This window comes from Empidonax traillii, unplaced genomic scaffold (genome assembly GCF_003031625.1).
Source record: "Empidonax traillii isolate 1590-97213 ecotype Southwest subspecies unplaced genomic scaffold, ASM303162v1 scaffold933:size234345, whole genome shotgun sequence".
Classification (NCBI taxonomy): domain Eukaryota; kingdom Metazoa; phylum Chordata; class Aves; order Passeriformes; family Tyrannidae; genus Empidonax; species Empidonax traillii.
This window is the reverse complement of record NW_020956126.1, coordinates 173,518-201,210: the sequence shown is the minus strand read 5'-3', so window position 1 is coordinate 201,210 and position 27,693 is coordinate 173,518. Positions and strand designations below refer to the sequence as shown.

Genomic DNA, 27,693 nt, shown 5'->3' with positions numbered 1-27,693 from the left:
CTGCTCATCATTCCCTTGAAATGTTTTGGCCTTGGATCAGGCAGGAGAGGGAACAGGAATCCATCTGGCAGAAAATCCAGGCTCCTTGCAGCAGCTGGAAACTTAACAAACATGAACCTGCTGTTGCACCTTGCTCGTGTGCCAGGCCAGGTAACTCAGCAGCTGTGACATGTGACAACCTTGGCACCTGCCTGCACATCAGGTACCAGTAGGAAGCATTTTGGTGGGCAAAGCTGACACATCTCTCCTCGCTCAAGGTCCTGGTGAGCCGGCTAAACAAAAGGACTATTATTGCTTACCATCTCCACAGTAAGGACATTAAATTCCAAATGGCCTAAATTTGAGCTGTTATGTTTAGGCACTAGACCGGTACTGATGGGGTTTAGGGTGCTTGAGCTGCCCTTTCCTTGCTGGCTGCCTGCTCAAGACATTTCTGAGCACACCATTCTGTGCGATGGCCACTCTATCCCCTTATCATCCCTCTCACATACAAGCAAATCTACTCTCATGTTGATGACTTTATTTACGAGGGTTGCATTTAGCAAGTAGCAACTGAGAAATGGCACGGGGCTGCGAGGAAGTGGCACTGACACCAGTGCCCTGCCCTGCCACAGCTGGAGGCTGCATCTCCACTGAATGTGTTACATCCCACGGGGGAGGTCCCAGGCAGGGACCCAGGGAGTGAGAAGACTCACAGAGAGGTGGCATTTAATCCTCTTTTAGCCAGCCAGCTGGGGTGATTCCCTGCTCTGAGCTGCCTGCCCTTTGTCCCCTGGGTGGCTGCAGCTCACAGGCAGCGAGCAGTTACCCTGATTCAGGTCATAAATCTTGATTTACAACTGGGGAAGGAGCCTTGTTCCCTGCTGTCCAAAAAATATATTTTGTTTATTGTAATGAACAAGTTTAAGTCTTCCGAAAGGCCTGGCAACCACAGGAGTAGCCCTTCACTTATGCAACTGGATTATATAAAGCAGAGCAGATTCTGATGAGTGGGAAAACCATCACACATATGGGCAAGAAGTGGGGTTTGCCAGTAACTGGCCTCTCACCAGCTTCTCCTGCCTGCACCACCGTACAGAGAGTGAAAAGAGGGGTGGTGAGAGGCCTGCAGTACACCAGCTTTTTGGCCAGGGAAGCAACCGTGCCATGATGACACTCAGCCCCGGTAGCAACTCTCCCTTTTGGGTGACTGCACCTGTTCAACCTGGAGCTGGCTTCTCTAAAAATGTCAAACATATTTTGAAAGGACCAAAAGAACAACAGTGTGACCACCTGTTTCCCAGCATGCGCTAGGCCCTAGCCACTGACCACATTTTCTGTGCTCTCTCTTGCATTAAAAACAGGGATGGGTATCCATGAGCAGGTGGGGCACTGCAGGCCTGGTTAGCTTGGCTGGACAGGGCATGTGCTCTGTGTGGCCAAAATCAGCTCATTGCCACACTTCACTTACCTGTCCCTGACCTGCATAACCAGTGGTCTCCTCTTGTTTTTGTACGGCTGTTGGGTTTGGTTTGGTTTGGTTTTACAAAGGTGGATGTTAATGCTGAGGGGGTCAGTGGCAAGCCTGAGGGCGTAAGACTGTGCTACAGTTTGGGTCTCCCCCCCACAAAGCCACGTCAGCCCTTTGAGGTTCTCTTGCCCTTTTCTAAAGAGAAAAGGCTTTAATCTCTAAAGAATGTAAAAACCCAATACCAATAAAACAGGTTGGGTTTTTTTCCTCTCTGTTGTTTCTGGGCCCTGTGTTCACACCGAGGCCGCAGTCAGTGCCATGGTGAGCAGGGAACTTTTTTGTCAGCAGCTGCTCATCCCCAGTGCCACACCGGGGGTGCTGCTGCCACCTCTGTGCAGAGGCCACTCCGTGTCACCTGGCCATGGACATTGTCTTTGACAGGTGACTCTGCATCTGCTGTTCAGCTGCAACTACTTAGGGCTGCAAAGATTTCTCCCCCTGGCCCTGAGGCTGTTCCCCAGACTAAGGCAAGAGGGACATATTTAGGCAGCCCTTACCTACCAAACAAGTGGTTTTAGGAAATCCACACCTGAAGATACTCCCTTCTGCACCCCATGCCTATAAAATTACTTTCAGTAATCTAATGCTGCAGGTTTTGAAGCCTGATGGCTTTGGCTTGAGCTGTTCATGTCAAATCAGCAGTACAGTCCCTAACATGTTTTATTCTATTTGTTTTCTAAGTTCTGGGGTTTTACAAGTTGTTCTGCCTGTCCCTCAGGCCCTCCCAAATGCTGCCTGAAAAAGCAGTCACTCTCAATGAAATCTGAATGAGGCAGGGCCATCACCAAAATGACTGCAGGCACTGCAAATCCACTGCTGGCCTTACAGATGAACAGCTCACGTCAAATTTCTTCATTTTTATTGTTCAGCTTCATGGACCATTCTTCTTACCTTTGAGAGCTGCTAACTTCTTTTTTTTATGGAAATATATATCTGACTATTTGACTTCATTTTTCAGCCATTAAAACATTCAGTGGTTCAGTTTCTTTTTTGCTCCCTTGTACTTCAATATATAATTCTTTAACTGTGGAAGCTGAGGCCAAAAGGTCCTACTTGAGAATGAGGTATGAGAGAACATCAGTCAGAAGAGAGTAGCAGATAATGCAGGTTGACCTGATGTTTAAAGAAGAGATCTAGCAAAGCATTAGTGCCTGAAACTCCAGGGGTCTGCTACCCACAGTGCAGGGTGTTCACCATTCCTGCATCCATTAGTGCCCAATGGCACCACCCAACAACGTGCTGGAGGACATCGGGACATCTCCCAGAGTGGGGCTGATGCCAAGAATCTGCTGAGATCACAAGCCCAGCCTGGCAGCAGTTTCAGGAATGCAGGTCATCAAGGAAGTGTCTTCTCCTTTTGGGATTGTGGACTGGAATGACATAAATAAACATTAAAAAGCAGCTCCTGGTATGTGGCCAGGGCTGGGAACATATGGGAAATACTGAGACCAGTGTCAAGCTAGACTTGAGGGGCTACCTACCAAACAGCATTTGGGATAATCTGGGGGGTTGTCTGTACACTCAATCAGCCACACCTTCTGCTCTGCCTTAACCTGACAAGGTCAGACACACACAAAGTGGAAACCCATTTATTGCTGGCTATTTCCTCAGGGCTCAGTATAAACCTTCCAGCAAATCCTGCCCTCATACGAGTCTGCTGAAGATGAGACATCCTCAGGATCAGCTCTTTGCTTCAGAAGGTGGGTGACTGCACAGCCAAGCCCTCATTTGTCAAATCAGGGGGTGCTTGTTATTTAATCTGGAGGAGGGTACAGAGCTCTGTCTGCAGGTGGTGACAGCTCCCTCCCACCAGCCAGGTAATGGGTTCACCTGCAGTCATTGCTGCAGCTCTCAGTTTAGAACTTCTTAGCAAGAGGTAGTTTGAGGTTCTTGATCTGCAGTCCGTCATTTTTACCTCAAACTGAATTCACGCTGTTTCAGCTGATACTCAAGGTGAAAGGTATTAAAAGAAGAGGTATCTTTCTGGACTACTGGACTGCTTTTCTGTGGACAACTCTTAGGTTTCTAGTTTAATCACTAGGGATTGATTAAAACTGTCTTAAAATTAACTAGGATCCTGTATGCCTGTCTGTGAACACCTATTTGTCTCTTTCTTCACGGACAAATGATTCGTCAAGAACCCTCCATGTAAGAATCTCTTTTCAAGCCTTTGTCTCTTAAATAATGTCAGGTTGTCTCCTAAATTTACTAAATTATATTTACTAAATTATATTATGATTTGCTGCTGCAGACATTTTTATTTTTGTCCTCAGTGTCAAAAAACTCTTTACAAATGAGATACCTTGTAAGAAACAGCTGTGACTGCTGAACTTTGTCTCTCAAGAGCATTTAGTACTTGGAGGGTTGGGTGGCACAGAGAAAGACTTCACTTCATCGAGAGCTTTTGGCATTGGGCTCTTAGCTACAGTTATCAGGCAATTAAGACTATTTTAAGACTACACACCTAATTTTTATGCTCTCTTTTCTGAACTACAGTTGGACACATACAATGAATCTTCTCTGAACATACTAAACTATGGTAAAACAAAACTGAAAGACTGAAATCAGTAACACAGAAATCAGCGAATGTGAACGCGACACCAGGACTGAAGAATGAAACTGGCACGTTGTTGCTCAACTAGATTAGATGAGCAACAGATCTGTCTTGACCACAGAATCTCACAAAAAGAGGACATTTAAAACCAAAACCCATTCTGATGGTGCTTTAGAAATTAAAAGCTTTGTTCTTGGCACTCCAAGACAAACCTCATAATCCACTTCAAAATTATAAGCCTAAAGAGTATTGAACCAGAAAAGAGAATCAGTAATTGTCCTTTTCAAGAAAAAAAACTTTATCAATACACACCTGAGAAAAATGTTCATTAGAACTACATTCTTAATCGTATTTCTGCAGTGCTTGTGAGTCTGATATACATTTATAACGCATTATTTATAACACAAAGAAGGCATTGGGTATTTGAAAAATTTAAAAGCTTCATCTCTGAAGCATTATCAGAATCAAATATAAAAACATAGGTACTGCCTGAAATAAAAAAAAATCATACTGATCAAAAAAATTATTTTACTTTTAGTTTTATAACTATACCTGTAAAACAGAAACAGTTGATGTTTTATGTAACCCAGTTACAAAACTCAGAGCTAAATATTTCTATTGTGAAGTGCAGCCACATTTTCTTCTGTTTACCAATGTCACTGCAAAAAAAAAAAAAAAAAAAGCCAGGCAAACCAGCAGTCCCTCAGCACACACAGAAAAGTAATTCTCTGTGCACTAAAAATTATTCACTTGTTAAAACATACCCAATGTTTACCAATTTTGTTTCAAATAGTCCCATGACAAGCTCATATATTACTCATTCACCTTTGCTGCTAAACTGTATTGTGCCAAAATACTTAAATCTGTTTTGTATAGACCAGGGATGGTGAAGAAACAGATGTTTAGTAGTTTATCTGAAAAGCGTTAATACTTTTTGTAAACGCATTTTAGCAGAACTACTGCTAACTTACCCATTTATCTTGAAGACACTTCTTTACCTCAGGAACTTAGAACTCACCAAATGATATAAAAACTGATGACTAGACGTATATTTACCTATTGCACCATCAAGATATTTCACATTATATATAAATAATGTAAAATATATTTTTCTATATATAATTAATACATCCTAAATAAAATCCGTATGCCAAATAAAATGAACTCTGTTACTGAACACAGCATGCATTAAGTTCTAAGGATGTATACAGCTACAAGAAAAATAGAGCAGCAAGTTTTAAATGTGCATATGCTGTCAAAACAAAATAAAATTTCAGCAGTCCAGGTAAAGACCCACTTGAACTCATTCAAGTCTGCAGAGTTCACAGATCCATCTTTTACACATGAACTATCTGCAAGCAGCCAATAAACTTTAACTTCTTAAAGTTCATAAACCTTTTTAAGGCTCTCAAGATCTTCAAGTGAGTACTGATCACTCTGGTTTTCTGAAAGTAAGTCAAACAGTTGCTGCACTTCTTCTTTTTCATTTTTGCTAAGAAGGGCCAGCACCACCTGTAAAAAAAACAAACAACAATTATTTAAAAATTAGCACAGGTTGACTGAAAATCATAGTATCTGACAGAGATACAAAACCAGTGTATAATTTCCCTTCAAGCTATGAAAATTTCCTTTAGGTTTCTGTGCAATTTAAGTACACATTCAATCTAGGGGTTCTTACCTTAAATCTTTCTGCTTTGCTCAAGTAGAAAAGGTGCTGATACACAAGGCCAGGATCTTTTTCAGCTACATAATGTTCCAATGACTGGATAAACATCAGAAGGATTTCTCCTTCAAGTTTGTTACTCAGAAGCAATGGCAATTTTTTCGGATCAGTAATTGTTAAAAGATCTGCACAAGCAGCTTTATCCTTATTGGCATTCACTGCATTTATAATCTGACCAAAGTCATAGGCATTAGATGGTTCATAAATGCGCAGTTTCTCAGAGGACTTCAGTGGCACATTCTTTTGAACTGCTTCTTTGGATGTAATGGGATCAGTCACAACATCATCTGATGTAGCAAACTGCCTCTCTTCCTGTTCATCAGGTCCAGTCACCTTCACAAAGAAAATGGCAACAAATCGTTATAATGTGGACATAAAGATAACCTGAAGCTTCATGAGCAGCATATATCCACCACATCACTAGGTTAAAGTTGGCCTTCTACTCTTCATGAAAGAAAAGCACCTTTGTTCTTCTCTGTCCTACTGTCCCCCAGAACAGCACCTTTCTAATTCACCTTTAAAGTTTCATAGTCAAGTGTTTTACACTTCCTTTCAACACTGCAGAAAGACAACTGGAGACCACTGGGAGAAAGCTAAGGAGGAATGTATGGATATATTAAATGTGGAGACTCCAGGAGAACTGGAGTCAAGGCACCAGACACCCATGTTTCACTTCTCTGCTGTGCCTCCCAGACATACGGGTACATGGCAGCTCTACCAGGTTGCTGTTTGAAGTCTCACTGTGGAAGGAGAAAGCTCAGCATGGTTAACTGCCTGAATACCCACTTCACTTCTCCTGAAATTGCAGCCTGTATCAAGTTTCATGAATCAGTTGCTAGAATATTAACTGTGGCTTCAACTACGTTTGCTAAAATCTATTTCAAGCCATTTAGAGTTGCGCAATTAGTATAACCTCACTAAAATTCATTGAACAGGGTCTCTCAAAGGATGCCAAGTATTTTGGGAAGTCTGAAGATACTGTATTGTGTAGTACAGGGGATTAGTCATTTTTTGAAAATACTGCAATGGACTTATAGACATTTTCTTTTATTTTTCAACAATCCTTAGAATTAAGGGAGAAATCTTGACTGTCTTTTATATAATTATAGCTTGATTAAAATGGCATAATGATGATACATCAATTTTCTAATTTTCCTTACTTTCCTTTGCAGTCTCTTTTCATGGAATTACCTTGTACTACAGCAGCTAAGACAGCACAGGCTCTCTGTAGGGGGAGCTGTAATTACAACAGCAAACATAAATGCTTCCTGCCCCACCCCTGGAAAAATTACCAGTGTCAGTATTGTAGTTGGTAGGTTCTCTGAGCAATACAGCCACTTAACAAACCTCCTCTAAACACTTTCCATGTCCCTTTGTTTGACACAACTCAGAGCTTAACTAACACTATACCCAGATTATGCCAATTATATAAAATTCCATGAACTCGTGACAATGTGAAGCATTTCAAGAAAACAATTTTTTTTCTGTATAAATAACTGCAGTTTCCATTATACCACTCTTCTGAAATTATATTATCAAACTGCACTATCACTGTACAGACTGGTCACTATGTATTTTAACTATACATTTTTAAATTAAAGGGGGGGGGGAAATAAATTCTTAAAGGACCAGCAAAGCTCCAGTCCAAAAACATCAGATGACTGAGAAAATCCTTTCATCAGCTAATTCTACCCAGAACTGTGTGAGGCTGACATTTTGATCCTCTACATAACATCACGTGTTTCTTTGATAAGATCCTACAGATGTTTTACTGTTGCTCTTCGAGGCAGGATTTCATTTTTCAGACCCGTAACTGTAGGACCAGCACAGGAGCAGCCAGCACACCTGTGGACCATAGACCTGGGCAAGCCCAGCCCCAGAGGCTGCCCGAGGAACAGAGACTTTACAAGCGAAACTGCTGCTTCACAGCTGCCTTCTGTAAAACCCGTACTTCAGTCTATGCAGTTTTTGTTTACAAGGAGCATATCCTCAAGTTTAGTGCCATCTAAAAGGACTTCTTCCACTTTTCCATACACTTCAGAGCAGTCCAAGCTTTATTACAGAATGTAATCCACACTGAGCACATCATACAGAAACACATAAACATCTTCTAAGATGACCACAAAATGACACAAAAAATACAACTCTGTTCCCAAAAAATCTAGAGGTAATATGGGCAAAACAAAAGTTTTAATATTATCTCTTTGATTGTGTGGCTTCTGGGCTGTTTGCTTTTAAAAATGGTGTTCTTACCTCTTGTATGGTTACTTTCTTCCTTTGCCTTTGCTCACTGTCAGCTCCAGCACTGCTGTCCAGGTGAAGCAGCTGGGTCACCTCCTCTAGCTCCTTCTGTGCTTCAAGAACATTTGGATCTATTAGAAGTACCTTGTTGAAATCATCAACACTGGCTTGATAATTCTGTAAGTAGAAGAGAAAATCATCACTAGAAAAATAAGTTTGAACTACCATATTGTCCTCTACAAATAAGAAAAGTAAAAATCCTAGAATCTGGACATACAGTAGACAAAAAAAATCTAAATACAGACAGTGTAATTTCACTAGAGGAAAAAAAAAGGAAACTGAGTTTGAGTTAATATTTTGTGACTAAATACTCCCCAAAAAATATGTAATATGAAATAATTTATTTTCCCTGTATCAAAGGACAAATTATTGAAGACTGATGTTTTTAAGCTTAATTGCTTACACTGTAACACTGCTTCAAGACTAATGTGAGTCCAGCAAGTTTGCATACTTGCTTTGCCAATAAAAGAGAGTTAAATTGAGCTTTGATTAAAAATATACCTAATCTTCCTGGTCTTCAATCCAATAGACCATCTCTTACAGTGAAATTTTTGGTAACATTTGAAAAGATTGGGATTATATTATGAACTCTGAGATAAAAAGGATTAGGACAAACACAGTGACAGAGTGGCATTAGGACACAGTTTCTCAATAATCAGTCTCATATTTGTTTACTGCTTTTATTTCAAATTTTTAAGTTAGAAATTACTATTTTCTTAGACTAAATTTTCTGGAGAGACAAAGTTAATAGCATGAGTTCTGAGGAAGACTGGAATATCACAGAAAAATATCAAGACACCTCAAGAGCTGGAGTATCAACAATATGGGTGAAATGTAGCAGTAAACAGGAAAAGACCATGCAGACTGTAAAAGACCAACATAGTTTCTTGTGTGAGGGACCTACTATTTCTTTGTTCCCAAACAGTATCAAAAGGTTACTGTTAAGTCATTTATATTGTCACGGAAAAAATCCTCATGTACAGCTAAAGTATTTCCTCAACATCTCAAGTGTAAAGAAAGCACTCCTGTACCCGTCACTCTCATTCCTTCTCACACAGAGTATTTTGTTCAGTAATGCTGACCAGCATTCAAGGTGCAGAGACGCTGTACTAAGTCTGCAGGTGAGCTGAAGCCTCTTAGATCGTGAAGGAAGAGCAAGAGAATGAGGATTCCACAGCCTTAGCAAATGAATGCAGAAAGGGGCAGGTTGCAGATCAGAAATCCGCTACTAATTAAGCTAAGCCATCTGAATTACAGACGGGAAGATTCACATCTACAGAGAAACAAAAACAGTAACAAGGGTCAGGGGACAACCAACCCTCCTGGATTTAAAACTGCAGCCTGCCAGACCCCTCAGCAAAAACCATATAAGATGGCAGTACCCAGACTGGACTACCACCTAAAGGAGATGTCATCTGGGGTCCTGTGTCCTATGTCACAGGCCTAATTCATCAAAGGAGCATGATACCTTCCTTATCTTCCCTTAATTGCATCTTGGTAAATCTATTAAAAAACCCTCATTTACTACATTAAATTCCACTGCAGTTTTTGTGGTTAAATATCTGGATATTTATATACAAATAACACTTCCCAGATTAGTTAGGTTTTTGCCAAGCTACATGCTTTTAGCTCTTAAAATTCTTCATTAGAGAGTCATTTGTAAACTTCAAATCACTTTTGTTGCTTTCTCTGGTTTTGTAAATCACTCACATCCCTGGAATTAGCAATAATGAAGCACTTAATCCAACCACAACAAAACTTTTTGGGAGTCCCCAGCTCAGATTGTTCTGAAGGAATCCATGAACACTGTGTTTCAAGTTGTCTTCAATAATACAAAAATAACAGTTTTTCCTAGAATATTCAAAAAAGCAGAAATTATTTCTCCAATTCTTGACATTCCTCACAAGTGTGTAATTCCCTTTTTTTTTGGACTGGTAGAATCACTACATACTCATATTTGCACTGATTTTTACCAAGTTCAACAACAAAGTTAGAGGTGATTAATACCAGGTAATGGTAACAGGTAATTAATACAAGGTAACTTGGCACAGTTACAGAAAAAAAAATTACACAAAATTAAGGCTTTTCCCCTTTTTTTGAAAACTAATCAAACTTTCCAAGTTTCATATCTACTCTAACAGAGGACAAAAGATCCCCTGGTTCCTATGACTTGCATTTGGAATGACAGCATGGGATGGGAATAGGCTGGTGCTAAGCACTAACAGGTTGTCCTCAGGTTATCTGAGAGCTGAGAGACAACAGGGACATTCTTTGTTAAGGCATCAAATACAATGGAGGTCTGAGGTAAGTCCTTCATTTGAAGGACAATGATGAAAGCTGGCAGACATCCAGTTACAAAGAGCAACACCGAAGAAAGCACTTGAGATGCTTGTTTAAAGACACTTGTAACTTTTAATACAAAGTAGATGACAAGAGCTGCCATCGAGAGCCAACAGAAGTGAGAAGCTGATAATTCAATACCAGGTAAGAGCTGACAAGTAGAGCAAGGATTGTTGTGAAAGAATCATGAAGTGTAGGGGCTAATTTAACATCACTGAAGAAGGAGAACCAGAGGGATGGACAAAAGGAGCAGTGCAGTTCAAGTGATGGAACGTAAGAGTTGCAGTCACATTCAAGATGGATATGAGCAATCTAAGTCTGCATTTATGATGCTCAGGTGAAAGAATACTCTAAGTACTTTGTGTTAAGATAAGCACTGTACAGACACCACCACCACTGTGCAAATGGAAAGGAAAAGGCTGAATATCAACACTTCCACTAAGTACATTACAGACAAAGGTTCATAATGTCTTTGGGGAAAGAATAGAGAGAAAACAAAGACAATCAAACCCCTGGTTTAATATGACAGGCACTTAAACATGAACAGATACCCAAAGACAGCTTGCAATTTTCGTTTGGACAGATGAAGACAGACTTGGAGAGAATCCATTTGTCATCAGCAAAGTTATAGTAAACACTTTGACAGATAAAAAATCCCTAGTATCCTGGGATACTCAGGATACTAGGATATTAGAAGAGATTTGAAAATTGTTTAAACGATCTCCAGTCAAACCTCATTATTCCAATATTTCTGTGTTTTCTCAAATCATTACATGTCAACATGCAGGTTTTTCTGTTGTAAAAATATTTATATAATGTTTTATGTATGTATAGTGCTCTACAATGTAATAGATCATCACACTGTGTTTTGTCTGCTTTCACCCAGCAGCTGCAACTACCTCATTGCCTTTGAAGAGGATAAGCAAGTTTAGAGGTGCTTAAGAATACCTGCCATGTTCTTTTTCCTCACCTGTAATCCTTTGTACGCTAGTGCTCTTCTATAAAAAGCTTTAATATTAGAATCTTCTATCTGAAGAACATGATCACAATCCTGCTTAGCCTCTTCATATTTATACAGTTTCAAGTAACAGAGAGCTCTAACACAGAAAAACAGAATACACTGCAATATAAGTAAATTCTACAGTGCTGTAGTGCTAACAGTATCTGACTCGTACATGTTAATTACATTATTTCACATAATTCAGTCTCAGTGGTATTTTTTTAAAGTACATCAAAATCATTAAGTGTGAAGAACATCACTGGATGGATTTAGAGAGGGCCAATTCCTGCAATAAAAGCCAAAATAAGTATGACTAATGCTCAAAGTTAGGCAGATATGCAAGTATTTTAAAAGCAGAGGCTATGTTAGGATAATATTACAGTATAGTGGTTAATGTAATATGATAAATAAAATACAATAAACAGTAATATAATAATAGTATAGTGGTAATACGGATTTTACACAGCCATTCTGGGTAAAAAAGTGCTCTAGACCAAATAAACAATACTGCTTTCTGTACCTAATTATTACTTGGAAGTCTCCTATTCAACTACTGATCTAATCAAATCCTTCTTAGTTTGTGAAAGCTGATAAGATTACAGCATAAAGAATTATACTACAGAATTAGGTCAACCCTTAAAATAATGCTGATGTATGACTGTGTTCCTACTTTTATTTTCTCAGAATGTACATTTTCTCTGAATTATTACTCTTCCTATTTGAGGTACTACTGTTGCATGTTAAGTTTTTAATTCAAATCATGCCACTATTCTCAAAAAATGTTGCACTATGCTAATTATAACTTTTAGTATTGCTTACTCTATTTAGATAAAAGATTTTAAGATATATATCACTGACATTAATACTTGCTCCCCTTGGAAAATAATGTGGTTTAACAAAAAATCAGCTTTGTTATTAGAAATAGTAACCAAGTGGGGAAAAAATTCCATTTTCACAACAGTTACTGATGGGATGTAAAGTCTCTATTTGCAGTGAGAAAATATATCCCACAGAGCAGACTTAGATTTTGGATCTTTACCTGTTAGTGTAGACCGTACATTCCTCAGCATTTAACTTCATGCATTCGCTGTATTTATTTATAGCTTCGTCATATTCCCCCATTTTTACACAATCATTCCCTTCATTTTTCAGTCTCTTGAACTTCTCCATAGCCTCCTCACCTACATCACAAAGAGATCACAGTGTTACATAAGAAGGTCAGTTCATTAAGGGTAGCTGAATAATCTATGCAGACTAAGAATAAAAGCCTGACAACTGGAGTGTCATTATCGGTCTGCACCTTGCCATTTCTGTCCCCTATCTCCATGCTGCTCTAAGAAAGGGATAAACTACCACATCTACATTTGGCCCAACACATACTTCCCCATGCACCAGGGTGAAAATAATGGGAATGCAACAGACAGCTCTGAGCTTCCACCTCCTCCTACCTACCCTCTCTGTGTGGTAAAGACGGCCTAGCTATCTCCACTGAGATGTTAGTTTTACTTACAATGGTGGAGATTTAATCATCAGGATTAAAAGCCTTCTAGGTCTCTACCATCATACCAGGGTGGCCACTATTTAATCTGATATTCCTCCTGCAAGTAACTATCACAATTACTATGCTGATAATGACAAACTAATCATTGCATTAGGTGGAGATGGGGATACTTCCATAATTGCCTTTCATTCTTAACTCCACATCATTGTTTCATATGCTTTTGGGTTAGACTGTGATTTTCAGCTGTGTTTGTGGTAAAAAACAGATCCTGACTGGGCTTCATGTCTCTGTTGTGAGCAAACAGTAAGTACCAACATAGCTCTAAGTAAATCATAATCTGCTTTTTGCACCTTGCTAAAGAGTATAAGCCCCTTGCCAAGCTTCAGATTTTCAACACTGTATAAAACCTGTCAGTTTTAACCAATAATTAAACTCACTGAGTTCTTTCATAAAAACATGGCAGTCTCCTATGCCAGAAAACCTGAACTTAGGGGAAAATTAACTACATGAAACACACCACTAAATTATAACTCAAATTGCAGAACACACAAAACAAGACCCAACTGTTACAAAAAAGTGTCAGCCAACAGTAAGGTTTAACTGCTGACTGAACACTGTTGAAGGTTTTCAGCACCAGCTACCATTGTCAGGTCTCACATGAAGCAGAGCCCTGAGAAGGCAACCAGAACCTTAGAGTCAGCCATCCTTCAGTGAAGAAAATAGTTACACAGTTTTCATGTAATATTTTAAAATCAAAGCCTACCCAAAGCCTGCTCTATTTGAAATACATTAAGACATTCAGTATGGCAGCAATGCATTATGGACAGATAACCTCCATCACTGCTACCCATTTGGCCAATAACCCAGTTATGCTCTGCAGCCACCTCTGTGTTCATGGAGGAAAGAGTATCTTCAGCACTACTTTTGTTTATATTGAAATAAACTCAAAGGGGAACCAATTAATACTTCAGTAAAAATATCATAGAGTTATGGTTTTGCAAGAGAAATGTTTAATGTCAATAAAATATGAACCAGAAAGGTTCCTTCATCTGATTTATTGAAGAAGAAAAACAGAAACTGCAACTAAGAGAAAAAAAATCAGGAAGGAAGTTCATTTCCTAAAGCTTAGCTCTCAGTGATTATGTATAGACAACTGCAGAACCAACATCTTTGAAAGATGACTCCTAAACATCTTGTATCAAAGTTGGATGTTTGTTTGGGTTGTGTTTTTTGGGGGGAAACTCTTTTATAACTATACTATGATGTCAGGTATATAACTATCCCTGATGCTCATTATATGACTCACTATACTGCTGATGAGTATTTCTGCTGGTTTTATATAATTTCAGAAATTACATGCTGCAAAGTGCATCATGTGGTTTAAAAAAATTATCATACCTGTGCTCCACAAAGCACATTAAACTCAATCGTGTAAATGACAGTCATTTACTTCAGTTTTTCATAAAGGTCTCTGAAAAGTATTTTCTAAAGCAGTTTCTTTGACATTACTAAAACATATTCCACATTTCAATTAAAATTATTTTCTTTTTTTTTTGGTGTATATATATTTGCATTAGCTATACATACAATTCACTTCCAATTGTTCTTCTCTGTTGATGTCTACAGTACTTCCAGGCTTATTCTCTGAAGTGAAGTTTCCTCCATCCCACCTGTGCAGCTGAGCAGCAACTGGGACAACTGGAATTGGTGGCAGCTTCTCCCTCCAATTGGGACCATCCTGATCTATTAAAGTCTTCGTTATTCTGAAAGAGAACAGCCCCACCAACATGAGTTTTTATATATTTAACTCACACTTCAATAACTAACACCCAAATCAAATAATTCAATGTTCTAATCACTCAACAATTATTCTTCAGACTAATTTAAAAAAATATTTCGACAGCAGGCAATGGTATTGCACTCATTTAAGGTTTAGACTTTTTCTACTTTTTAGAGTATTTATGCTGGCATTTAGAAGACAAGTTGACTTCAGCATGGCCTGTTAATATTTGAGCCAATGACTGATTCTGCAACTAAGCCCTAAATGGTTCCTACCACATCTGGTAAAGAAATATGAAAAAAATTGATGTATTAATTTTGTTTGTTCTTCTCAGCTGTTCATAGGTGTTATTTATCACAAGTGTAGATTACAGTATCCTCAGACAAAGTGTGGTACCTAATATTGCAAATGTCAAATGAAACCTGTTACACAACAACTGCCTAAATAACCAATGCAGGTCACAATGTAGGCGGCGTTAAGTGGCATTTTAGAGCTTTTACAGTCAGAAATTTGTTAACTGATCACTCCTTATCCCCATTTAAAAATATGCTCATTGTATATAAAAACTGTTCAGTCTTTCTTAAACCAACACACATACATAGGTCAACTATTTCAGTCCATGAGAGGCTCAATCCAAATTCCATTCAAATGGGAGCTTCCCACTGCAGTGCTACGTTTTGGAGACACAGTAAGTGAAGCCACCTGAGACTTCGTGGTTCCATTAGAAATTTTATAATTAAAAAAACAAACGAAAAAACAAAAACCAACAAATATTAATCAGTTACGAGAATAATAGTGAGGTAAACATCATCTAATCTCAACATAAGCCTAAGAGTCAAGTTCAACTGGTCGTAAGTCTAATACACCCTTTAACAGAGGAAAATTCTGAATTGAGTAGCAAAGCAAGTCACATTGATACTATGGCAAATAAACCTAAAATTTTTTATGTCAAGTGCATTTCCATCTAATACAGGTGTAAAAAACATACTACCTGAATACAGCTATCTCATGCAGTTTCCTCACTGATATTAAAGGAGTTGAGACAAGTGGATTGAAACTTCCATTTAGTAAGAGGAAATGCATAAATATATTCCTATGCATTAGAGTTTCCGTATTTCTAACGGTGAAAAGCAAACAATAAAATACTCACATTGTATTGTATAAAATACACAAAGTAGCAAATCCATTGATGTTCACAAAGCTAGGAAAATGCCACTAACTAAAAGCATGCTTGAAATGCAATTTCCAGTTACTTGGCACATACCATTAAAAGAATCAGTCCTTCCAATTTATCTAAAAAATCACATCAGGAACCAATAAAAGGCACAATTCAACATCATCTAATAAACAAGATAAACAAATAATTGTTTATACTTGTTTGTACTTACACTCAAATTAATTCCTTTTAATTGCAAAATGATCACGTAAAGGCTTGATACTAAAAATTCTACACTTTTTTTGCATTAAAAATATGCATTTGGTTCTAAGATTTTTGGAAAGTCTGCTTAGATATTTAACTGCAGAGAGACAAGCCTTAACATGGTTTAACAAACTCACTCTCAGACACAAGTAGGATGATGAGTTTTTCCTATCAGCTTCCTACAGCATCACCATCCAACTTCCCAGAGGAATTTAAAAACCAAGAAATCCTTCAATATAAGCAGGTTGTTAAGACCTGCTATCCCTAATATTAAAAAAAACCAATTACACTACATTTCTGGGTTGTCCCTTTAAGTTAAAAGGCAGCAGAGTAACTGTAATGTTTTATTAAAATTCCTTTTTTAGAAAGGACTCTTACTTTGGAAATTAAAATGAATAATTTGGTAAACAGTTTCAGTTGAATTCATAAATGATGGAATATTAAAGAAATATTATAGTAAAAGTTCAATTACGCAGGAGGTCTAGGCTTTAGAAACTAACAATTGGCAAGCAAAAATGAATTACCAGCAGAAGAGAAGAAGGAAGAAGCAGCTGAAATAAGGTGATGGGTTGCCAGGGAGGAAAGAGTAATGAGCAGTGAAGCTAAAAACATAAGGAAGGCCTAGAGAGGAGAAAAGGAAGAGTGTTAAGGGGAAAAAGGGAGAGAAGCTTATTAGTAAGCAAGTTACAAGTCAAGGAGAAACATTAAAAGAGTATCTGCAGAGAAAATAAGTCAAAAAGATTTTTAAGAAGTGTAATAATTACATAGATACCAGGGAAAGCAGTTATCTCACCAATCCAAGTGCTCAATTATCACCATAGATACAGGAGATTAGTAACTATTTGTTGTGTTATCAAAAAATAGGAATTGTAAGAGCAGATGATAAAGTGTCATGATCTTCTCTGGCCAAATAAGCAGAATTTAAAAAAAGATATTATGGACTTTTTAATGAGGTAATAGTGCAAGTGTTCAAGGCCTTGCCTTCAAGAGTAAAAAAAAAAGGTAATAGATTCCATTGTTGAAAGTCTCATGCTTGTGTGTTCCTGCTCAATCATTAATGCCTGTTCTGCTTTCACATATTCTTTTTTTTCTGTCCATTAAATTGAAAAGGAAAGAATAGGGAATGTTAAAATCCTATAATTCATACACTTAAGTACTTACTCTATGTTAATGAGAACACAATTACAATAGTGTGTATACACTGACTTTATAGTATGAAAATATAATTACAGAAATTTAGATCTCTCTGGTAGCAAGAATTAATGCTGGAAGTATTAATACTTAAGTCAAAGATAACATTCAATTATGTCTCTTACACCTCTAAGTTTTATAGTCAACCACAGTATCAAGCTAATTCAGAGTTTTCACAACTGCAGCACACTGAAAGATTTACACTTAACATAAATCCTCAACTGCTACAGAAAGATTGTTAATACAAAAAGGAAAGAGAAATGTCAGAGAAAACGTATGGACCTTAGAGTATAATTTTATATGGCACAAAATACAACTTAGGAAAGAAACAAGTAGAAGCACTAGCTAAAAAGACCTCCAACTTTAAAATATTATATTTTTAAAAAACCAGAAAGTTATCTACAGCTGGCAGAGGAAAACTGAAATTATGGGAAAACAACTAAATGAAACAGTCAGTCCTGTAATGCACTAGTTGTGATGACAACTATGAGGGATACAGAACAGAGGGAGCATGTGAAAGAAACAAATTTAAAGTCTACTTTTCCGTTTTGACTGATATCAGAAAATTTGTACGTGGAGTTACCTATTAGCACTATCATTTGCTGCTTGGATGCTGCTGTCTATTTGTAGGACTGTTTTATAATCAATGTATGCCTGTCGATACCGCTCCATTGACTCATTTGCTATTGCTCGTCGTAGAAGAGGCTTAAGGGAAAATGGTTGAAGCTCCAGAGCTCTGGAGAAAACAAAAGAGAAATACAGGATTGAAACAGAGTAACTGAAATAATAATAATAAAAATATTTTATAATATACACAACTATACATAACCTTGTGATTGCAGACGGGCTTTCCAGTAACACAACTAAGGAAAATGGGACTAAGTGGTTCACCCTAAATTCATTAATACCCTAAATTACAGTTTTGAAATGATTAGTTTTTACTACAGCTTACTCTACTCCATGTGGAAAACTGCATTCATCACCAAGATATGCTAATGCAATGGCAGTTGTTTAAGAGCAAAAGCCATTTTTCTTAAGACATGCCTAGATCTACGAGAGTTTCAAGTGCTTTCGCGTACATAGCTTTCAATACTTCCTCCTTACAGAAAAGTATGCACATAAAAAATATAGTCAGTAAGACATGAATATACACCTGTCTTTGGCTTTTAGGTTTTTGCCTGTCTTGTGTCTGTTTACTCTTCTAATTGCCTGGTGAACACAGAGTTCAACACTGCCATCAGAAGTCCTTACAAACACCACGTGCTTTTCCAGCAACATGAAGAAGCAGTCCACAAAGTACTTATTTTCTTTTTTTTAATCAATGACTCTTGCTAAAGAGAAAGAAGGATCAGCTTTGAAATACTGCAATTAAAATTAGTCTAGACAATTAGATTTCATGGAGTCATAAAGTAATTCAGGCTGGGATGTCCCAGGTCCAACCCAGGTATGGTCAACTCCAAGATCAGAAAAGGTTGCTCAGGGCTTGATACAGCTGGGCCTTGAAAACCTCCAAGGGAACTTCTGCACAACATCTCCAGGCAATCTGTTGCAATGCCCCACACTGTTTATGGGGAGGTTTCTCCTAATACACAGTCCCAAACCTTGTGTGGTTCTATTTTTGTCTTTGCCTCTTGTCCTCCCACAACACTGACAGCACGAGCCAGGATTCATATGTGGATAATCTCCTCACAGGTACTGGCAGGCTGCTCCTAGAACCCCTGGAAGCCATTCTCCTCCAAGCTGAACAAACCCAGCCTCTCCTCTTCAGGGAAATACTCCAGAGCCCACAACCTCCTCTGTGACACTTCACTGAACTCCAGGTGATCACTGTGGTTCTTGTACTGAGGAAGCTGAAAAGCAGCAGTTACCATAGTGTTGTCTAACAGATGCTGACTAGGAGGGGATAATCACCTCCCTCAATCCCACTGGCTGTGCTCCTGTTTATAAGCGTAAGGAGGCTGTTGGCCTTCTCTGATGTAAATTGGCTTTGCACCATTACTCCTCCTAAAGCTAGAGAAACTATGATTTCTAGGAAATACAATTCCAATTTCAACATCATGAATACTTCAAATGTTCCAATTTCTCTCACGCTGCCACAACTGTGCACAACATCACAGCCCCCACAAAATGTCTGCAAAAATGCCTGACATTCTGTAACTCAGAAGAATATTAACACAATTTCAAGTTTCTAACATCAAGAATGAAGGGAAAAACAACCATAACTAAATTCAGGGGAAGACAACATTACTTGAAGAATAGTGGGAATGGAAAACTACATTTTCAGGGTAGAGTGCAAAGATGATACAGGGACCAAACAACAAAATAGTACTGAGGAAACTAACATCAGTACGTGGGAGCCTTATTTCACTCTCTGTAACACCACCAAACCACAGTCTTGAGACAAGAGATCCAACACAGGGATTTTTATACAAATCTAAGCCCCAAATAGCTAAAACTCAATAAAAGATAAACATTAAATACTTATTTTATATCACAAGTATCAGCACTAAACAACTTTTTACCTTGAAATCGAGTAACCTGTTTGTAAATCTTTATGTTGTGTTGCCTAGAGAAGACTTGTTTGACACTGTCTAATTTACATATGTATGTAGTTTTGCATTCCTGCTTCCCAGGCTCTAAATTATTTCTACCACTGAGCATCACAGGTCCTTGTGCATTCAGAAAATATGCACGACAGTAAGGACACTATCATTAAGCTCCCAATTGGTAAGAATACAAAACCAAAACCATTGTATTACTGATTTCAGCTGAAGTCTTGCACACTTCAAACCTCCTGGAGAGAAAAATGTGATGGTTCTTGTTTTATCGACCAGCTGACTGTAGTCCTGCATGTTTTAACAAAATATTGCAAACGAGTCTTTTTTTTCAGAAACTGTTTTGTCAGGTAGAATATATACAGTAAGTTAAATATTTTGTTACTACGAAGGTACATGCTTATTTTATTTCTAGTTTTGGAAGCTTTTAGCAGATGGGTTGTGCTGCTAACTTAACTGATTAATTGATATGATTTCTAATTGTTTTAGGATTTTTTTTGCACCTTAAGCCTCAGCATTACTAACTCAATCTATGAAAATGTTTAAAAAATGTATATCAGAAATACAATTACTAATTTAGTGGAAGGCAATGTTTGGAAGTTATTGAAGGTGTCTGATCTTTTCTAACTCCTGTGTCCTTAAGAGTCAGAATAAGCAGAAAGGACTTCAGTTCAATTCCTGAACAGCTATAATTACAGTTTATAACTATACAAAGTATATATTAAAAAACCCCAAATCAAAACAACAAAGCAAACACAGAGAACACATACACATATACCATATACACACTTGAAAGCAATTTGCAACTCTGTGACAGGCATCTTCCTTAACAAAGCTTTTACATACAAGTTATTGCAAAACACCATTGCAAACCTGCTTTTACATTAAAAATTTTAATCCTGCTATGCATCTCTATGTACACAAGAAGCTTAAAAACTGCCCTTATACAGCAAGACAGTCAGTTAAAAGTTACTCCTTCCCTAAGTTCTATGTGATTTTTTATATAACTGACAAAGATATCTGTCATTTAGAAAGGGCATCAGACTTTATTGATATTGTTCTGAGTCAAACTGCAATAGTAATATATCAGCTAAATGTTTAATCATCAGGAATGTTGCTCTACATGGGAGGTTTCAATTTACCTGTTACAATCCTGAATGCAGTCACTGCAGTTCCCTTCTTTGAGGTAACATGCTGCTCTGTTTGAGTACAAGATACTTAAATCATCTGGACTTTGTTCTCCTAAAAGAAGTTACAATTAAAATCAAAGACCATTACTAAAATGACACTCAAGAATTAAAGACTTGCATGCTCCAAGTTGCACTGCAGTGATGCAGTTTGCTGACACTGCAAAGCTTTAAGGAGCTTTTCTTTATCATATCACCTAGAACACGTAATTATTCAAACATAAATAAATGCCAACAGCTCTGCCTCAAGGAAATTAAAACATTACTTTTATTCCTATATTTTCTGTCACATGAATTGCTGTCTACTGAAATGAGAATTTACTGCACAGTAATTTACTGCCAAAAATCAGCAACAGACTAAGTTAGTTCATCTGTAGATCCTCTGAATCGTCTAAACAGTCTGGATTTAAGTATAAGGTATTACACTTACCTAGACCAATGACATATTCAATTGCTTCCGAGTATTTGAGCACAGCTTCTCCAAACTGCCCACTCTTAAATAACTCGTTTCCTTCGCTTTTTAGTTTCGCTGCAGTAGGAGGAAGCAAAGTAGAACTGGTACCACCAGTCTCAGTCGTCTGAGACCCTGCGCTGTGCCACCTGGAGCTCCCAGATTCAGAGCCTTCACTCTTCTGCTCGCTGTGTACATAGCCATTAATTTCACCTTCATGGTCTGACAACTGCTTTTCTGCTTTTTTCTCTGATGTGCCTTTTTTTAATCCGCTCTCAGCGGGCTCCTTCTTCTTCTGCTTCTCTCTGTCCTCCGCCTTGCCGCCGCCTCCTTTGCTACGGAACTTTCTGTGCGCGTTGCCCATGGCAGGCTCTCCGGCCGCTGCCTCGGCTGCCACTGGCACAGCGGTTCCTGCAAGGAAGTTAATGAGCTGGGCTGGAGCCCGCATCATCGGAACGAACTACCGTCCTGCCAGCGCGGGGGGGTGTGGGGCTGCCACAGGGCACGGGGCCAAATCCCGCAGGCATCCCACTGCTACCAAGATTTATCTGCTTCAGAAAACGCTTCCGAGGACACAGGAAAATTCCAACTTACTATTGCTGTTGAGAAGGTGTTACTATGAAATCTCATTTCTCCTTGCTGGTCACATGGGAACCCCTGTCCTGTAGCTCCAGAATGGTAGAGTTCACCTTGAAATTAACTCTTTACAGACTGGCTATGACCACACGGATACTTTGATTTTCCATGACCAAATCATAACGCTTGCATGCTGAAATTACATCACACAGCTAACAACCAGCAACGCTGTGCACTTCAAAACTCTCCACAAATACAACACAGAATAGGGGGGATAAAAGCTTCTAAATCCTTCTCGAGGAGTTTTCATTTAAACACAATGTTAAAACCCCTCTTATACATACTTCTGATCATTCAACATTCACTATTATTTATCACCAACTTAATTAGGAAAAATTATAGAATAAGGGTATCAGATAAGAACATCTCCATTTTCCTTATTCACCTGAATCCCTACCAGATTACTACTGCATCATTCAAATAGAGATTTCTGCAGAGAGCCTGACTCATGATATTACTATTCTCAGAAAGGCAACTCCGTGTTATGGTACTCTAAAGATGCTGGGTTTTCACCTTCCCTTAACTTGAAATATTTATCTATCCAACAGAATTTTTTCATGCCTTCATATATTACAGTGATACGTGCAGTTAACTCAAACAAAACATCTGAAGTTGACTCTACATGACTGAACTCCAGGTTGTTACAAACGAATTTATTTTTTAATGCGTAAAATGTTACTGAAATCAAAAATCCCAAAAATGGGAAAGCATAAATTTTTAAAAAAGCAATAAATTCTCTAGTGTCTAACAGAAAAAAGCTCCAACTGCCTCTTCCCTAGTTGTGGTGTCTGTTTTGAAATACCATGTGGGCACAATAATACGATAGATCTACCCACCCAGACATTTCTAGAAAAGTTATTATTTATGCATACATTCAATAAAACAGAAAAAAAAATTTTTCACAAAAAAACAGGTGATAGGACAAGTTTTTAGAAAACAGAGCAAAACACTCTTGAAGAGCATCCCAACTGCTAGAGAAAAAGGAAGAACAAGGGATGCAGACAAAATGTGATGTGAATGTCATTAATGTGACCATCACTCCCTGAATACAGGAGTAAATTTCCTGAAGATGAAGTGCACAGAATCAGTCCTGGATTAAACTGGAAACATAGCACTTGGAGTCCCCCAGAAAATAGGAATACTCACAGCTACCTTGTTTAGTTGGTGGGTAGTACTAATTCCCTAAATATTTCTGGACTGAGTAAACAACATGCACAAAATTGTACAGATATATTTCTCAAATATAGTTATCTTTCAGTTTCAGTGTTTATAACACAAAGTTCCTGTATTGGTCTCTGCAGAGAAATGTATTCGTGAAGCAGCATTCTGGGCTAAAAATAAAAAAATCAGTGCTTATGAACTTTTCTTTAAAAAAACCACCTGTATATGCACTATAAATTCCAAAGAAAATTTAAGAAAGGTATTAAGAAGTATGGGCAGAGTTTTGACCAGAATGACAACAAATAAAATCTAGAAAGTATTTTAATTTATGTTACTACTAAAGTAAGAAACTTAAAAAGGAAAGACCATCATAAAACTTAAAAAAAAAAAAAAACCAACAACAACAAAACAAAACACAACAAACCTACCAAATACTCCAAAAGGAATACTTGCAGTTTGGGGTTTTTGTTTAATGGATGCCACTATCTTTCATTTAAAATTAATTTCCAGCTACTCAAAGTGTTTATCGTCCTGAAGCATGGCACAAGAATAACAGTGGCAGAATGAAAAACAACGTATCTATGCCCAGTTCACAGGGAAGTCACCTATTATGAAGCCTGTAAACATTTTCATCCGCTCTGGACTAGCTACCTATGAAGGCAACTCGAATGTTTCAAGTCTCTACAGATTAACTTTGAAAATTTTAAAATACTTTTTCTTCATTTGCCACACACTGTCAGCAAGTATCTCTTTTGTGTTATGTGTTCTTGGTTTAGATCCTTGAGATTGTAGCTGGTTGGTTCTGAACCAGAAAATAAAACAGACTTCTCAAATAACTCTGATCTCTGCTTAGGAGCAGTCTCTTTTTATAAAAATGAAAAATGACTGACCCTGTAATTAAGGGGTTTTCTTAACTTCAGGATATGCATTGCAAATGCCATTCTTGGGTGCATTTTCAATATTGTTTGTTTTAACATGCACAAATTTTTCATATTGCAAGCTTGCAAGAGAGACTAAAAGCAAAAGGTTGGGCCCCACTGTGTTACACATTGTACAAATGAATTATAAATAAGGGTTCCTTCTCCAGAGAGATTACAATTCTTAAAAAAAACCAAACCAAAACAAAAAAACCCCACCAAAAATAGCAAATAAACAAAAATCACAGGAAAAGGGATCATGGAATACAGAATAATTATTAGATCAGATAACGAGGTGGCCAAATGTCTTCATACAAGACCTCATCAATAAGTCTTCTAACCATAAGGAGAACAGAGTAGAGACAATTACTCAAGAGTATAATGGCAAAGAAACTTCTATTATAGTAACATTCTAGTCACAGAGACTAATGCAAAATAAGAGTTGGATAGGTGTGAATTCATATATGGCATAAAGGCCGGGAGATTAGGGATACAGAGCAGCCAGTAAGCATTAACCAACACTATTGGTTGGTTAATCTCAATTACCTCAGAGTCTTAGTGGTAGAGGAGAGCAGAAAGCAATACCAGGAATGCCAAAAATACTACAGCAAGCACAACTGATCACTGGAGTAGTTAACTGTCTCCTACCAAATACACTTTGCTCCTCAACAAATCAAAAACTTCAAAATGCAAATTTAAGACCTTACTCACTGCTCTCTGTGAAAAGCCATGAAACATTAACACATTAGCTCTTCAGAGCTAAAGAAAACAAAAAATACTTTTCCACCCAATCTCTAAATTGCAAACTTAGTAAGAATGTGTTAACTAGAATGTAAAATAAATGTGATTACATGACAGGACTACTGGACTGCCAGTGACTACATGACTAGATGTACAGAAAAGACATGCAAGATGTTTAGTCTACCTATTGCTGTTAGGTTCATAGAACATTTTTATTCACTAATTGAATTAAATTTCTATTTGTTTCCAGCTGCACAAGAAAACAGAGTAATCTATGAAGATGCTTGCCACTTAAACCTCAAAATCAGTCAAGTATTTCACGTGAACACATATGCCATTGACGTCAGTTGACAATCCTCCCTATGGTTAAAAGCCTAACCTTTCATTAACAGAATGGGAGTCTTCCTATGGAGCTAGAAGGCACACAGTCATCTGAATGTTCCTAGTAGAAAGCAACCCCAAATTAACTGATATTTAATGCTAGGGACACCATCCATCCTTTCTTCCAGGGTTATAGCTGAGGAGACTTAGTGAACACCAACTGATTTTGAAAAATGTATTTTCCTTAAACCTGTATGCAAATAATGCATCGTTATATCACACATGTACAGTCTAACATTCACAATTAAGTTGGAAAACTAACAGACTGGTTTAATTTCAAGATCAAGAACTACATAGGCACAGAAAACATAAATCATTGCTGTCATGCCTCATTACCCTTTCATTAAAAANAAAAAAAAAAAAAAAAAACAAAACAAACCACAAAAAAACCCACAAACCAAAACACAACAAACCTACCAAATACTCCAAAAGGAATACTTGCAGTTTGGGGTTTTTGTTTAATGGATGCCACTGTCTTTCATTTAAAATTAATTTCCAGCTACACAAAGTGTTTATCCTCCCGAAGCATGGCACAAGAATAACAGTGGCAGAATGAAAAACAACGTATCTATGTCCAGTTCACAGGGAAGTCACCTATTATGAAGCCTGTAAACATTTTCATCTGCTCTGGACGAGCTACCCATGAAGGCAACTGGAATGTTTCAAGTCTCTACAGATTAACTTTGGAAATTTTAAAATACTTTTTCTTCATTTGCCACACACTGTCAGCAAGTATCTCTTTTGTATTATGTGTTCTTGGTTTAGATCCTTGAGATTGTAGCTGGTTGGTTCTGAACCAGAAAATAAAACAGACTTCTCAAATAACTCTGATCTCTGCTTAGGAGCAGTCTCTTTTTATAAAAATGAAAAATGACTGACCCTGTAATTAAGGGGTTTTCTTAACTTCAGGATATGCATTGCAAATGCCATTCTTGGGTGCACTTTCAATATTGTTTGTTTTAACATGCACAAATTTTTCATATTGCAAGCTTGCAAGAGAGACTAAAAGCAAAAGGTTGGGCCCCACTGTGTTACACATTGTACAAATGAATTATAAATAAGGGTTCCTTCTCCAGAGAGATTACAATTCTTAAAAAAAACCAAAACAAAACAAAACAAAAAAACCCCACCAAAAATAGCAAATAAACAAAAACCACAGGAAAAGGGATCATGGAATACAGAATAATTAATAGATCAGATAACAAGGTGGCCAAATGTCTTCATACAAGACCTCATCAATAAGTCTTCTAACCATAAGGAGAACAGAGTTGAGACAATTACTCAAGAGTATAATGGCAAAGAAACTTCTATTATAGTAACATTCTAGTCACAGAGACTAATGCAAAATAAGAGTTGGATAGGTGTGAATTCATATATGGCATAAAGGCCGGGAGATTAGGGACACAGAGCAGCCAGTAAGCATTAACCAACACTATTGGTTGGTTAATCTCAATTACCTCAGAGTCTCAGTGGTAGAGGAGAGCAGAAAGCAATACCAGGAATGCCAAAAATACTACAGCAAGCACAACTGATCACTGGAGTAGTTAACTGTCTCCTACCAAACACACTTTGCTCCTCAACAAATCAAAAACTTCAAAATGCAAATCTAAGACCTTACTCACTGTTCTCTGTGAAAAGCCATGAAACATTAACACATTAGCTCTTCAGAGCTAAAGAAAACAAAAAATACTTTTCCCCCCAATCTCCAAATTGCAAACTTAGCAAGAATGTGTTAACTAGAATGTGAAATAAATGTGATTACATGACAGGACTACTGGACTGCCAGTGACTACATGACTAGATGCACAGAGAAGACATGCAAGATGTTTAGTCTACCTATTGCTGTTAGGTTCATAGAACATTTTTATTCATTAATTGAATTAAATTTCTACTTGTTTCCAGCTGCACAAGAAAACAGAGTAATCTATGAAGATGCTTGCCACTTAAACCTCAAAATCAGTCAAGTATTTCACGTGAACACATATGCCATTGACGTCAGTTGACAATCCTCCCTATGGTTAAAAGCCTAACCTTTCATTAACAGAATGGGAGTCTTCCTATGGAGCTAGAAGGCACACAGTCATCTGAATGTTCCTAGCAGAAAGCAACCCCAAATTAACTGATATTTAAGGCTAGGGACACCATCCATCCTTTCTTCCAGGGTTATAGCTGAGGAGACTTAGTGAACACCAACTGATTTTGAAAAATGTATTTTCCTTAAACCTGTATGCAAATAATGCATCGTTATATCACACATGTACAGTCTAACATTCACAATTAAGTTGGAAAACTAACAGACTGGTTTAATTTCAAGATCAAGAACTACATAGGCACAGAAAACATA

The 27,693-nt window shown here is 37.7% G+C and overlaps 1 protein-coding gene across 3 annotated transcripts in view; it reads right to left on the bottom strand.

Annotated features, from left to right (window-relative positions):
• Nucleotides 1-3,674: 3,674 nt before the first annotated feature.
• The window catches only part of SPAG1 (sperm associated antigen 1), a 39,865-nt gene continuing 15,846 nt past the window's right edge, over nucleotides 3,675-27,693 (bottom strand). For all 3 annotated transcript variants that reach the window (XM_027903097.1, XM_027903099.1, XM_027903098.1), the window contains exons 11-19: nucleotides 21,493-21,924; nucleotides 21,018-21,117; nucleotides 17,904-18,056; nucleotides 14,517-14,692; nucleotides 12,468-12,609; nucleotides 11,399-11,525; nucleotides 8,041-8,205; nucleotides 5,743-6,120; nucleotides 3,675-5,576 (exon numbers count right to left, since the gene is read on the bottom strand). In XM_027903097.1, the coding sequence (XP_027758898.1) occupies nucleotides 5,445-5,576; nucleotides 5,743-6,120; nucleotides 8,041-8,205; nucleotides 11,399-11,525; nucleotides 12,468-12,609; nucleotides 14,517-14,692; nucleotides 17,904-18,056; nucleotides 21,018-21,117; nucleotides 21,493-21,924 (1,805 nt within the window). In that variant the 3' untranslated portion in view covers nucleotides 3,675-5,444. The remainder of the gene's footprint in view (nucleotides 5,577-5,742; nucleotides 6,121-8,040; nucleotides 8,206-11,398; nucleotides 11,526-12,467; nucleotides 12,610-14,516; nucleotides 14,693-17,903; nucleotides 18,057-21,017; nucleotides 21,118-21,492; nucleotides 21,925-27,693) is intronic.